The following is a 13737-nucleotide window of genomic DNA, read 5'->3' on the forward strand; positions in this document are numbered from 1 at the left end:
TCAGAGGAGAAAAAAAACTATTTGGACTAAAGTGATAATTTGAACCAAACCTCAGAGACTAAAATGTCAATTTACTCATTTATGAATAATAAATAACTATATCTACTAAAGTTTATATAAATGAAAGATTAAATTTAAATTAATATACTTCTCGGATATTATTCAGGTAAACAAGCCGGGTATCAGACGGGTATCACTAAATTTCATACCCATACCCGGATTTTTTTTTATTTTTAATCTCATACCCAGCCTATATGTTTCAAGTATACCCGTCGGACTCGTATTTTTTTCTATCCTAAATGTGTGAGTTAATAATAATCCCCGGTTTTTCAAACTATTACTTTAGTTGAATTTTGTATTATGTTGTACACATACAAAATTACCTAAAGGTCCCTCTCAAAGTCAAGTCCCTCTAAAAGAAATCCCCAAGAATCAAGGGCAATACCGTCCAACAAAAATAATAAGTCGCTGTAATAACACACACAGGTCCATTTTCGTTAGTAGATGCGTTAAGACAACAATAAGTTTTCAACACTCTCTCTTCAACATACGCTAGGGTTTATTTCCGTTAAAAGGGGGAAACGACGACGAACACAAATACGGATTCGAAGCTATAAATTCTGCTAATTCGCTAGTTAATCAATCGATTTTGCATAATTGTTAGGAGGATTTGTATGCGAATTGGTTGAATTTGAGCTGTACGGATCTCTTATGCATCAAGCAAGGTAACCTCTTTGCATTATTAGATTGTGTAACAATTTGAGAAGATATTGTTGCTGTGTGTGGATATGTTTGATGTTATTGTGGTTGTCGAAGAGATCAAGTTCAGTTATGTGGTGAATTAAGGAAAGGTTAGCTGGATAGTTAGTAATTTAGGGTTTGTTTAGTTGAAGTATTAGTTTAAGTGGACTTATAGGTTTTTGATGGCATTTGAAAGTTTAGTAAATTTGTGTGCTATAAGGTTTGATATGATTGGAGTTGGATTTATAGAGAGTTGATTCTAAGGAGGCTCAAATGCATTTAGGAAGTATTAAGATTTAAACATTTGAGCTATGGGGATTATGTGTTACTGACGCGGATGCGGAGGAGAGAGGAGGGGTGTCTGTGGCAGGCACCGGCTTTTTCGGTGGGAGGGGGAGGAGAGAGAATATGTGTGGTGCGTGGGAGAGGAGAGAGGGAGTGAAGTTTGTGGGCAAGGCCTGGCCAGTTCGACATGAGGTTAAAGGTTTATAGACGCCTCTTGACTGCAGATGGTTCTAAAGATCATACTCCTTAGCATACCATTTTTACTGGCTTAGATGTTTATTTATATTGTTTTACAATGCATAGAGGTTTACTAAAAATGATAAATTTATTGTTGTGATTTCAAGTTTTTAGTTTTTTAATCTTTTCTTTGTGCATACCTGGTGTCTATTTGGTCCATTCGCTCCTACTAATTCTACACTATGGAGTTTTGTGGTTATGATAATACATACATCAGTGTGTAGGGGGTTTCCATTTTTATCTTGAAACTTTTTGGCATACCCCAAAGTTGCTTTGGCTGATTTGTACTGAGTTGTGTGTCTTTGTACATGATCTTGGTTGAATTGGCGCATTTGAAATAAAGCTACTTGCGCAAAGGTGTGGCGCGCTTGGTCCTAGATAAGATATGGAAATGTTGCTCAGTACCATTTAATAAAAGTTGATCCATTTTGATGAGTTTACTATTGTAACTGTGCCTAATATCTGTAACTGGATGGACAACCAAACTTTTCCAATTTGCTTGTGTGAAACTGCTTACACCGATACCATGTGCAAAAGATTATGTTCAATAATTATTGTTCAGCATATCTTGTATGTACCTCTTACAGCTTATATAATTACAGAAGTAGGTACTTTATTGTCACCTGACTTTACCTGATCCATTAACCAACCAGTGACATTGTGATATTTTCAACATTAGTAAGGTATCGTAGTTACGGATCCAAGATTCCAAGCTAATAATGCTGAAAATAATACCAATAAGTCAATAACACAATCTTTGAGTCTTTACTTGTTTAGAATGTAAGTTCAGAGTCTCTGATTTAAGAAAAAAATGTTTCTCTCTTCTAGCTGATGACGGTGTATACTCATACAAGATACTAACGGATGGATCCTGAAAGCAAGACGTTTGGAAAAGGTGAGTTTTAAAGCAAGTCTTTCATAAGTCGTGACGTTTCTCAGATATTGTATCCTTTTGATCGTTCTGTTTCAGCAAGTAACTATCTGCTTTATGCGTTTTCTGATACAGGGCCAAGAGAACTTACGGGTGCTGTGGATCTTATAAGCTACTATAAATTATTGCCTCACCATGAATTCTTCTGCAAGAAATCACTTCCGTTGTCAATTTCAGATACACATTACCTGCATAACGTTGTTGGAGACTCAGAAATTAGAAAAGGCGAAGGGATGCAGTTGGATCAGCTTATCCAGAATACATCCTACTCAAGGGACACAAATACGCGCATACAACCATTTGACCTCGACATCCTCAGGGAAGCCTTTCAGTTAAGGGAATCTGCTCCTGTTGACCTTCCATCTGTAAGTAGTTGATCATTTGACCTATGGCATATGTGTACATACCTACATATGTATTTATGCATTGTGGACTTTTCTAGTCAGAGAAGGGAATTCCTACTGTAGCCGGAAAATCTAAAAGTGAATCGAAGGACAAAGAGAAAAAGCACAAAAAGCACAAGGACAAGGATAAGGATAGAGAGCATAAAAAACATAAGCATCGTCATAAAGATAAAGATCGAAGTAAAGATAAGGATAAGGAAAAGAAGAAGGATAAAAGCAGTCATGACAAGGTTAGCTTTACGCCTTTACTGCTTTGTTTTCAATTACCATTGGTCTCAAGAATGATACGTTCTTAGTAATTTGTTAGCCTCTACTGTGCATCTGTAATTCGTGCTGTTAAAAATGTTTATTCTTATGCATGTAGACTTGTAGGCTGTATCTTGATTATTTAGCTTTTTGAAAGGAGTAAAATGTCATTTTCGTCCCTGAGGTTTGGCCTGTTTTGTGATTTTGTCCAAAGGTTTTTTTTGCATCTGGATCCAAAAGGTTTGAAATCTTGCCATTTTCATCCGGCTTGTTAACTCCATCCATTTTCTTCGTTGGGTCAGGGGTATTTCCGTCTTTTTTGTGAACTTAAAGGGCAATTCGGCCTTTTTCAGGGGTATTCGGTCTTTTTACATAAAGTGAAAAAGACTGAATTGCCCTTAAAAGACGGAAATACCACCGACTTAACGGAGAAAAAATGGATGGAGTTAACGAGCCGGATGAAAATGGCAAGAGATTCAAACCTTTTGGATCCTGATGAGAAAAAACAAACCTTTGGATGGAAGTCGCAAAACTGGCCAAACCTCAGGGACGAAAATGGAATTTTACTCTTCCTGAAAGTATTCTGTTCAGTTAGTTGATGCTGATGTGAAAGGGAAAAAATGACAGTTATGGCGCACATATGATATTTTCTTAGTTAAATGGCAATTATGATATTTTTTTTTAATCAGCAATAAAAATAATATCTGGATCTCATCACTGTCTGTAATACACTGATACCTCAATTCTCACATCCCAAATCCCAATATAAAAATGGTGGTTGAGATAATTAATGGTGCCATTTTGAAACTGTTTCAGAAAAGGAAGCATGATGGAGACGAAGATCTCAATGACATTCACAGGCACAAGAAAAGTAAGGTAACTCTGCTGCGCTTCAATGTTTTGAATGGATCACAGTTGTGTGGTTATGTTTTTTTGTTCTCTTTTCGTGATCGTTTTTAGTTCTATCTTATTGCCCATCAAAGTTATGATGTTAATTTTTCAGCACAAGGGCTCAAAATTGGATGAAATGGGTGCAATAAAGGTAGCAGCATGAAAGTGGCATGTAGTCTGTATTATTGTTTGTCCTCGATGTTGCAAATTAAAACCCGAGAGGTCCTTAGTGTGGTTAAAACAATCGAGGTACCCTACAATTCAATTTTCATGATAAACAAAAGTTCAAAATAAATATACTTTTTTTGTTAAAATATTTTGTCATGGTCTTATAAACTGAAACATATAATGTTATCGCAATATTATTGGATTATAATAATTTAATAAAGTTATAACTTTTGTTTCGTGCAGAACGCTACCTGGACTAACTAAAGATTACCAAGATGGTGAATTCACCTGTTGAATTAGATTTATTTGAAGGTACAAATTGAGGGAAAACAGACTTTTTTGTATCATAGATGACCTTTAATCCAAAACTTCAATCTTTTATTTCAGTTTTAGTGGAGCCGCATAAACAAAATGTTGTGTATCAATATCAGTTTTGTCACGTTTTGGAAGTTTCTTTTAGTTTTTTTAATGAATAGGCAAGCTGGTAGGAAGCTCTGTAAATAACAAAATAGTAAATACTAGTGAAGTGAGAGGATAAATTAATATAGCAGTCGTTCCTGGTGCGAAAATGATGTCATTTTAGCCCGATGTATCATATATGATGTCCTTCCGGGTCATTGTATGTAACCTATTGCACTTATGGGCTTGTTTCCCAACCATTGTAAAGCCGATAAGCCGCCCATGTCTTTAGTGATTGTTTTTATAAACACAATATATTGATGTTGAATCGCGTTGGTGACTGATACTGCTTGGTCAGATACTCAGATTGATTATATTTGCCTGCGGTACCCTGGTCTTCCACGGGATTAACCTGACAAAACTGGACAATGCAAAAGTGTGACACTTTGACCCATTTATTCTGGCGACGTCATCTGTTCTTACGTGGTGTCTTAAATAACCTACGGGCTTTATTCCACACCACCCAACCTTATATTCTCCGGCTTTGATTTTTGTTTTCATGGGAGGCTTTGATGGTGTGCGGGGAGGACCTCCGCACAAGGCCCACAATTTCAAGGGGCATGCGATTTAAAAAAAATTCGATATGTATATGTTATTTTTTTAAAATAGTAAACACATACCACTTTCAATATAGGCCAATATACAAATCATTTTTTATGGTTTAGAATTTAGTCCGCTTGGAATTAGGTTTATTAAGCTCGATACTGATTTGATCTTTTTTAAATAATAACAAAACATACCAGAAGGGCACATTTTTTTAGTCTCGAACATGGTACATGAATTCTCAAAGACGCCTCTGTTTGTTTTAACCGATCCATCTTTGCATGATTTATATAAGGTTTAAAAATGTGTCAACCGTGTGCCTCTATAAAGTTTCTTTAATTGATTTGCTTAGCCTGATCAATCTTTTAGACCTTTTTGTTAATAATTTAAGAATACACAGTATGGATGTTTAATGTTTATGTCACATGTTTATATTTTTTATGTTATGAATATGATAGTTACATTTTACATTATATGAACATATATGGACCAAAATAGACCGAAATTTTTGCATTAATCAGGTAGTTTCAAGATATTATTTATGTTTAATGATACATATCTAGTTAAAATGGTATCATTCATACCAATCAATTTTGTTTGTTTGGCATACAAAAAACTCAACAAGGAATATGGTTCACGGCTTGATGATTATTGGTTGTTGGAGAATTTGGAAGGCTCGTAATGATCGTATTTTCAACGACAAAAAGACAAAGATTGACGAGGTTATTTCGGATGTTAAAACATATGGTTACTTGTGGTATAATAATAGGAATAGAAATACAAAATGTACTTGGGAAGAATGGTGTAGTTGTGACGTGATGTAATTTTTGTTCGTCTTGGGTTGCTAAGGTGGAGGCTTTACATGATGTAACCCATGTCTTTATTATGAGAAGGAGTAATTCTCGATGATCATTATTGAAATGTCAAAGCTGTTAATATAGTACATGGAGTGGAGAAATATTAGGAAAACCTAACCAACTATTAAATACAAAATAATACATACTATTTACAATATATGCATAATAATCAAACCAATAATATATTTGATATTATCGGTTTAACATCCCCCCTCAGTGTGAGCCGTAGTTGATTGAAGGCACAGACTGGATCGAAATCTTGTGAACAAGTGCTTCGGAAGGCCTTTAGTAAAAATATCCGCATATTGGTAGTCGGCGGGGATATGTAGTACTCGAACATCGCCAATTTTAACTTTATCTCGCACAAAATGGATGTCTAATTCAACATGCTTGGTCCTTTGGTGTTGGACAGGGTTCTCAGTTAAGTATACGGCCGATATGTTATCACAATAAACGACAGTGGCACTTGTGACAGGAGCATGGAGTTCGAGTAAGAGATTTCTAACCCAACTTGTTTCGGCTACGGTGTTGGCTACTCCTCTATATTCCGCCTCGGCGCTCGACCGAGATATGGTAGGTTGACGCTTTGAAGACCAAGAGATTAAGTTGTTGCCTAGAAACACACAGTAGCCCGAAGTCGACCGACGCGAGTCGGGACAACCACCCCAGTCCGCATCAGAGAGGCGGTAAGTTTCATGGACTTGGATGGCGAGATGTAAAGGCCAAGATGTAACGTACCTTTGATGTACCGGAGAATACGTTTCAGTAACTGAAGGTGTGGCTCTCTCGGATCATGCATAAAAAGACAAATTTGCTGAACCGCATAGGATATATCGGGTCTAGTAAAAGTCAAATATTGTAAAGCTCCGGCAAGACTCCGATACATAGACCCGTCAGCAACCGGCGGACCCGTAGTGGCACTTAGTTATGAACCAATTTCAACTGGAGTACTAACAGGATTGCATTTTGTCATGTTGGCTCTTTCTAGGATGTCCATGGCATATGAGGATTGAGACAAGAATAAACCATTATTTTTCCTTTCAACTGTAATGCCAAGGAAATGATGTAGTGCACCAAGATCGGTCATTTTGAACTCTGTTGATAAAGACTTGATGATCCGGTTTAATAAAATATCATTTGACGCGGTTAAAATAATGTCATCTACGTAAAGTAAGAGATACGCCATTTGATTGCCTTGCTTGTAGATGAACAAAGATGTGTCGCAAATGCTACTCTTGAAGCCACATTTAGTAATGAAACCTGTAAAACGGTGGTACCAAGCGCGAGGGGCTTGTTTCAAGCCATATAAAGATTTGTTTAGTTTGCAAACATAACTTGGATTAGTGGCATTTACGAAACCCGGTGGCTGGAACATATAAACCGTTTCCTTTAAATTTCCATGGAGAAACGCGTTTTTCACATCTAGTTGATGAATAGGCCACGAACGGGAGACGGCTAAACTAAGTACCGTCCGAATAGTTGTGGGTTTTACAACCGGACTAAATGTATCTTCACAATCGATACCCACTGTTTGGCTTTTACCATTCACGACAAGACGTGCTTTATATCGCTCCAATGTGCCATCAGATTTGTATTTATGTTTAAAAAGCCACATACATCGGATAATCGGGGCGTTCATTGGTCTCGGAACTAGTTCCCAAGTATTGTTTTCCAATAACGCATCATATTCATTGGTCATGGCACTTTTCCAGTTCGGATCGGTTAACGCGGTTAAATGAGAATTTTTTTGAAAATTCTTTAGCCACAGATCTGATTCACCAGCCATGGGTGACAAATCTGAACCTAAACTTCAAGCCCTACACCCTGTTTACACCGTCACTAACATCCAAAACAAAGTCCGCATTCTTGACGGAGTGAAGGTATCTTACTCGTCTTGGGTAAAACTCTTCCAACTCCATGCCAGAGGGTACGATGTCCTTGATCACATCGATGGTTCGCCAGCCCCTGAGAAGACTCATGCCGACTATCCCACTTGGATGAAGATTGATGCGGTGGTCCTTCAATGGATCTACGGTACTCTGTCCGATGATCTCCTTGTTCGCGTCCTTGACAATGAATCCACTGCCTACGCGGCCTGGGAACGTGTTAAAGGTCTTTTCCTTAACAATAAGGGGTCACGGGCAGCCGCTTTAGAGCACGAGTTCACGAACTTGACTCTCAAAGCAATGCCCTCGCTTGAAGCTTATTGTCAACGTATCAAAGAATTAGCCGACCAGCTTGCTGATGTCGACTCCCCGGTCAGTGAACAACGACGGGTCCTCCAATTGGTTCGAGGTCTTCCACCGGAGTATGACAGTGTGGCGTCGTATCTCAATCAAACTCTCCCGTCTTGGGAGAATGCTTGTAGCATGGTTCAGTTGGAAATGCAACGTCAACACGCTCGTGAAACTCAGGCTCCAACCCCACTAGTCGCCGCTGCTGTCACAGATCCACCTACTCCTGCTCAGTTTCCACGTGATGCTAATTCTCGTGGATCCCAGCCTTCTCATCGTCGGCCCAACAACAAACGAGACCAGTCCCGTAACACCAGGCCATCTCCGAACCGTGGAACTGGATCTGGATCTGGGCCTTACGGATCTGGAAATGGACCTTACGGATCCTACACTCACCCACCGGCCCATCCGCCACCAAATCAAGCCCATCACCAGCCTCCTTATCCCTACTGGCCCGCACCTCAGTACTGGGCTCCGCCACCCTGCCCCTACCCGACCCAGGGATGGGCCCAACCCTGGCCATCCAGACCACCACAATCACGTAGCAATGGGCCACCCCGAAACGGACAGACTTCGGCCCATGCAAACTTGGCTGATGTAGATCCGATGGAACCTACACAACTGGCAGATGCTTTTCAGGCGCTTTCAATGGAGCAAGGCGATGACCCGTGGTATTTTGACTCTGGTGCTTCCTCTCACATAACCAATGACCAAGGTAAACTCGATAACTTTTCCAATCGTTCTCCAATATCGCAAATTTTTGTAGGTAATGGTAACAAAATTTCAGTGCTTGGATCGGGTAACGCAAACCTTCAAGGACCCTCGAAACCATACAAACTGAATTCTGTACTGTTTAATCCAAATGTTATTAAGAATCTAATTTCTGTCCGCAAATTCAATATTGATAATTATACTTCTATTGAATTTGACCCGTTTGGATTTTCTGTGAAGGATTTCAAGGATGGTACGATCCTGAGCCGCCACAATAGCTCAAGTCATCTTTACCCGTTCACCAATAATGATCTCACCACTACCGCATGTTTTGCTTCCGCTCAAGAATCTCACCATTACCTACACCTACCAGCACTCTACCTAGCCCGACACACCCAGATACACCACCCCCACCTCCACAACCAACGGTTGTTGGCATGATACCATATGAGAAGGAGTAATTCTCGATGATCATTATTGAAATGTCAAAGCTGTTAATATAGTACATGGAGTGGAGAAATATTAGGAAAACCTAACCAACTATTAAATACAAAATAATACATACTATTTACAATATATGCATAATAATCAAACCAATAATATATTTGATATTATCGGTTTAACATTTATTACCCCAATCTGAGCACACATAATTGTGGAGCTCTCTCACCCACAATCAATACGTCCAAAATACATTGGTAATTCTTGAGGGGAAACATTCCTTGTGCTATATCTCATTGGTTAGAACATAAGTTCAACATGATGTGAGACTCGTCTAAGGTGTTACAAACACGTTCATTGCTATTTATCATTCTTAGTGAGGTTTATCCTACCATCTTAAATAGAATAGAAAGTAAGTGGCTCTAATACTATTTGCAACACCCGACTTCATAGCAATCAATTTCTTTTGCTTAATCATGGAGTTCTCCTCTCATCCACGACCATCAAAATGTGTTAGTGTTATTTTAAGAAGGGGCATTCCTCGGTATCTCTCATGTGGACTAAACAGAATAATATAAAATTTGCCTAAAGTGTCACAAAATATATAGGTCAACATACAGAATAACTTCACAGTTTCACAAATGTTCAAATATGATACATGTACACATATTAAAAAGAACGATGATACATAAAAGTTTTTATTATTAACATAGACATTTGTTACGTAATAACTTTTACATGTGATTCGGTGGTCTCCACGTGACGCCTATATGGTTTTACTTTGTTAACGTAACACTTTCAAAGATTAAAATCATAACGTGTTATCGTTGCTTGAGAACCATTGTAACACCACCACAACCCTCCCTACAACCCCCCAACTCCGATCTCTACCTCACCACCAACTAATCGTCGTCTCTCTTCAAATCGAACAATATAACATCCATTGGATATTAAAATTCAAATCGCGACCTGCATTGGGAATGGGGGCGTTTGTCGACTAAAGGTGGCCACGATGGTAATGATGGAGTGAGAAAGGTCAATTTTTTGTGAGGTTCAATTTATTGTGGTGGACTGTCCATAGAAATTATGGAAAAAAAGGTAGACAAGTAAACAAAAGCTAAGTAATTTATTTTTAAGTAAATACATTATAATCACTTTTATCGGCTCTTGGCTAGTCATCTTATCTATTATGATGAAATAAAATCCTTAAATTATATATCATGCTCAAATTGTACTATATACACATGTACTGTGTATTTAAAAAAGTTGTACAACTATAACCAATTTTATGAACATCAATTATTTCTTATTGGCAAATGGCAATAGTAGAAGATGAGGGCATAAGCAAAAACAACACCTACTTAAAAGAAGGATGAAAGAGAGTAGTATTTTTAGTTAGTCTACTGTTTTAAAAGAGCCGAGTCGGCTTGGCTTGCTTTGGTTTGTAAACAAGCTGAGTCGAAGTTTGATCTGGTTCGGATTGTGAGTTAGTTCAAATTATTTTAGGCTCAAACTATCCACGCACCCTATTTGCCTATTTGCACACCCTCTACCTCGTATAGGCCTATACGGGACGTATATGGTTACATTAAACTCAGTGCCTGACTCATGTCAGTTCTGGTTTGGCTGCTCCTATACGTCGCGTACAGGCCTACACGTGGCGTCTAGGACCCCTCGTATAGGTCTCATATATGACTTATGCCCCATATATGTCACGTATAGGCCAATATGGGGCGTATATAAGGTTTTTTTTTTACAAACATTTTATACAATATTAATCGTATTGTATCGTATAGTGTAGTATAAGTCTCGTATAGACATCGTATAATTAATATTAGTGTTATTATAATTAATTTGAGTTTTTTTTATAATTAATATTAGTGTTATTGATATTAATATGAGTTTTTTTATAATTAATATTAGTGTTATCGATATTAAAAAGAGAAAACAAAAAAAATATACGCCGGATACAGGGCTAGACTGGACGTCTAGTGTGGTCCAAAAGACCATTATAGCCCTGTTTTGCCCCCAGTCTAGCCCTAACTCAAGGGTAAAATGGTCTTTTTTTTGTCTATACTCCTCGTATAGGCCTATACTGGGCGTCTAGTGTGGTCCAATAGACCATGATAGCCTATTTTGCCCCCAGTTTAGCCCTACCTCAGGGGTCAAATGGTCTTTTTTGTCTATACGCCCCGTATAGGCCTATATGAGGCATATACAAGAGATTCTCTTGGAAATTGAAAAATGTTATACGCGACGTATAGATCTACACGAGGCGTATATGACGGTGTATGACGGTGTATGAATAGACACTTGGATGTGTGAATATGTAGACCCATATTTTATTTTATATACTAACTTTATTTTATATGCATTTGCTCTCAAATCTCTTGTATCCATAACATAGTTTCGACAGTTACAAACTATACAAACATCAAGAAAAATAACTTTCCATCCACCCTTTATAGTATTCTAACACATGTTTATTCGATATTAGTTTCATGAATATCTTCGTAATGGTTTGTGTATTGTATAACTGTTTCCGTCATTTTTTATTACAATAAAACCTAACTAATAAAATATAATTCCAAATTTATAAACATAATTCTAAACGTAAATTCGTATAACAACTGCATCGACTTATCCACGTATATAGTTTATTCAAATAAGTTAGTTAAGCAATTGAATTAATTAAAAATAAGCATACTGTTTTTTAATAAAAGAAAATCGTTGTAAACTTTTGTTTTTGTTTTTTTTAATAAAAGAAAATCGTTGTAAACTTTAAATTCTTTCCAATAGTTTTCACTTTAAGTACAATCATCAAACCATTTTCAAAACCCAAATATCCTCTAGTTGATTCTAATTATTTATCCAACGATATGTAATATACCATAAGTGGTGTTCGATCCTTACCTGAATGGGTTGTGTTTTGTGTTATAAAATAACCCATTAGCATAGTTAATTAAAGGGTTCCCACCAATAAGTTATATTACAATATGTTCATTGTTAACTGGATGAGTTGTAGCTTGTGACACCTGCTGATTGTATAAAGAATAAGTTTTGAAGATGGTGGTTTTGAAGAAAGAAATGAGATATGTTGGTTGACTATAATTTAATAACCCCATGAATTTAGCCTTATTAGTTGGTCTTTTGGTCTAAAAGACGTATTTAAATTAAAGGTGTTGGCCAAAGTTAAAATTTCAATTATTGTTTCAAAATCGAATCCATCCAATGTTCATAACTGATTAATCAAAACCCAAATAATTGAAACCTATCGGTTTTTGAAATATCAAAAAAATTAATTTTTGTTATAGTTATGGCTCCAACCCAACCGAATTGCTACATGCACATTTCTAAAATCTCCGACCTAAATGTTAGTCCGTCCGTAATGGGCGGTATATGCCGCCTTTCTTGGTCATCACGCCTCATAGCGTCGGCCACACCGCAACGGCCGACACTATGGGTTGGTTTTTTGCTGCTCGCGCTATACACATAACGACGTGAAGGTTGTTGAAAGTTTTTGGTTTATACATATTTGGTCCCTGCAAATCGAAGAAGAAGACAGAGGAGGCGGTATTGGTTTGTTTTTTGCCGGAAAGTCGGCCGGAAAATCGGAGAATAAGACAGGAGGCGGTATTTGATTTTGAAAGTTTTTGGCTTATACACATTTGGTCCCTGCATTTTCTCAAATATCTAAGGGGCTGTTTGGCAAGTGTTAAACCAGTAAGTGCTGAACCAGTAAGAAGTCTGAATGGGTAAGAGGCTCTGAACTAGTAAGTGTTGAACCATTAAGAGCTGTTTGGTTGTATCTCTGAATGACTGTGTAGAATGACTATTTTACCCCTCTGAACTATTATGTGCTGAATGAAATGTATCTGTTTGGCAAGAGCTCTGAATAGTGTACAGATTGATGAAAAATTGTAAAAGAAAAATACAAAACGCCATAGAAAATCCAAATTACACATCAATCCTTTAAATTCCATGGAAACATATGAAAATCCAAATACAAAATAACACAACATACGAAATCCAAATACAAATATCCCCAGAAGGATGAGGAAGCGTAGAACTTGGCCCCCAACTATCAAACCCATTTGAAGTAGACCGCTCATACAATTGACAACAAAGCTCGGGGAAAGCAAGTGGCGCACTTCTCAAAGCTTCTACATACTTGTTAGACTGTGTGAAGAAATATTTTAAAATACTATAAAATTAATGAAATATACCACTACTAATTGTTAGTATAAAACAGATACCTTCATCTCAATTTGCCACTCTTCTTCTGACAAGTTAAAACTGTTTGTAACTGGATCATAGACATTCCCGGTTTTGTTTTTAAGCTTTAACCAAGCTGCAAATTTTCCTTTTAGAAAATCATAGTGATTCTTCATTTGACGTTGTTCCACTATGAAATTATGTTGTGTTTTCAAATTTTCAGCTACAGTTTTCCATGACGCTTGTTTAAAACTGCTTCCTTCACGTCCATTAACGGTTATTTCATGAACACATGCTTCAAGAAAGGTTTTTTCAACTCCTTCTTGCTTCCAATTAATCCTAATCCTTTTTGTCATTTCTTTGGATATTGGTTC

At 37.4% G+C, this 13737-nt stretch overlaps 2 protein-coding genes across 5 annotated transcripts; one reads left to right on the plus strand and one right to left on the minus strand.

Moving 5' to 3' along the window:
• Positions 1-483: 483 nt before the first annotated feature.
• Positions 484-4352, plus strand: LOC110884027 (mediator of RNA polymerase II transcription subunit 19a). 4 transcript variants are annotated; one of them, XR_002560843.2, is made up of 7 exons: positions 484-725; positions 2092-2158; positions 2270-2559; positions 2637-2828; positions 3661-3720; positions 3848-3984; positions 4147-4352. XR_002560843.2 is itself a non-coding variant. In XM_022131704.2 (7 exons), the coding sequence occupies exons 2-7, from the start codon at positions 2128-2130 to the stop codon at positions 4165-4167; spliced, it is 633 nt and encodes a 210-aa protein (XP_021987396.1). In that variant the 5' UTR covers positions 485-725; positions 2092-2127; the 3' UTR covers positions 4168-4352. The 4 variants fall into 4 exon arrangements, 2 of the variants coding, with proteins under 2 accessions (XP_021987396.1, XP_021987397.1); XR_002560844.2 differs by having other exon boundaries at positions 485-725; positions 3661-3715; XM_022131704.2 differs by having other exon boundaries at positions 485-725; positions 3848-3886.
• Positions 4353-12936: 8584 nt separating this feature from the next.
• Positions 12937-13719, minus strand: LOC118479574 (L10-interacting MYB domain-containing protein-like). Its single transcript, XM_035974165.1, has 2 exons — positions 13405-13719; positions 12937-13327 (listed from the first exon to the last, which is right to left on the minus strand). Exons 1-2 carry the CDS (start codon positions 13717-13719, stop codon positions 13121-13123), a joined length of 522 nt encoding a protein of 173 aa, XP_035830058.1. The 3' UTR covers positions 12937-13120.
• Positions 13720-13737: the final 18 nt, after the last annotated feature.

This window comes from Helianthus annuus, chromosome 6 (genome assembly GCF_002127325.2).
Source record: "Helianthus annuus cultivar XRQ/B chromosome 6, HanXRQr2.0-SUNRISE, whole genome shotgun sequence".
NCBI lineage: Eukaryota > Viridiplantae > Streptophyta > Magnoliopsida > Asterales > Asteraceae > Helianthus > Helianthus annuus.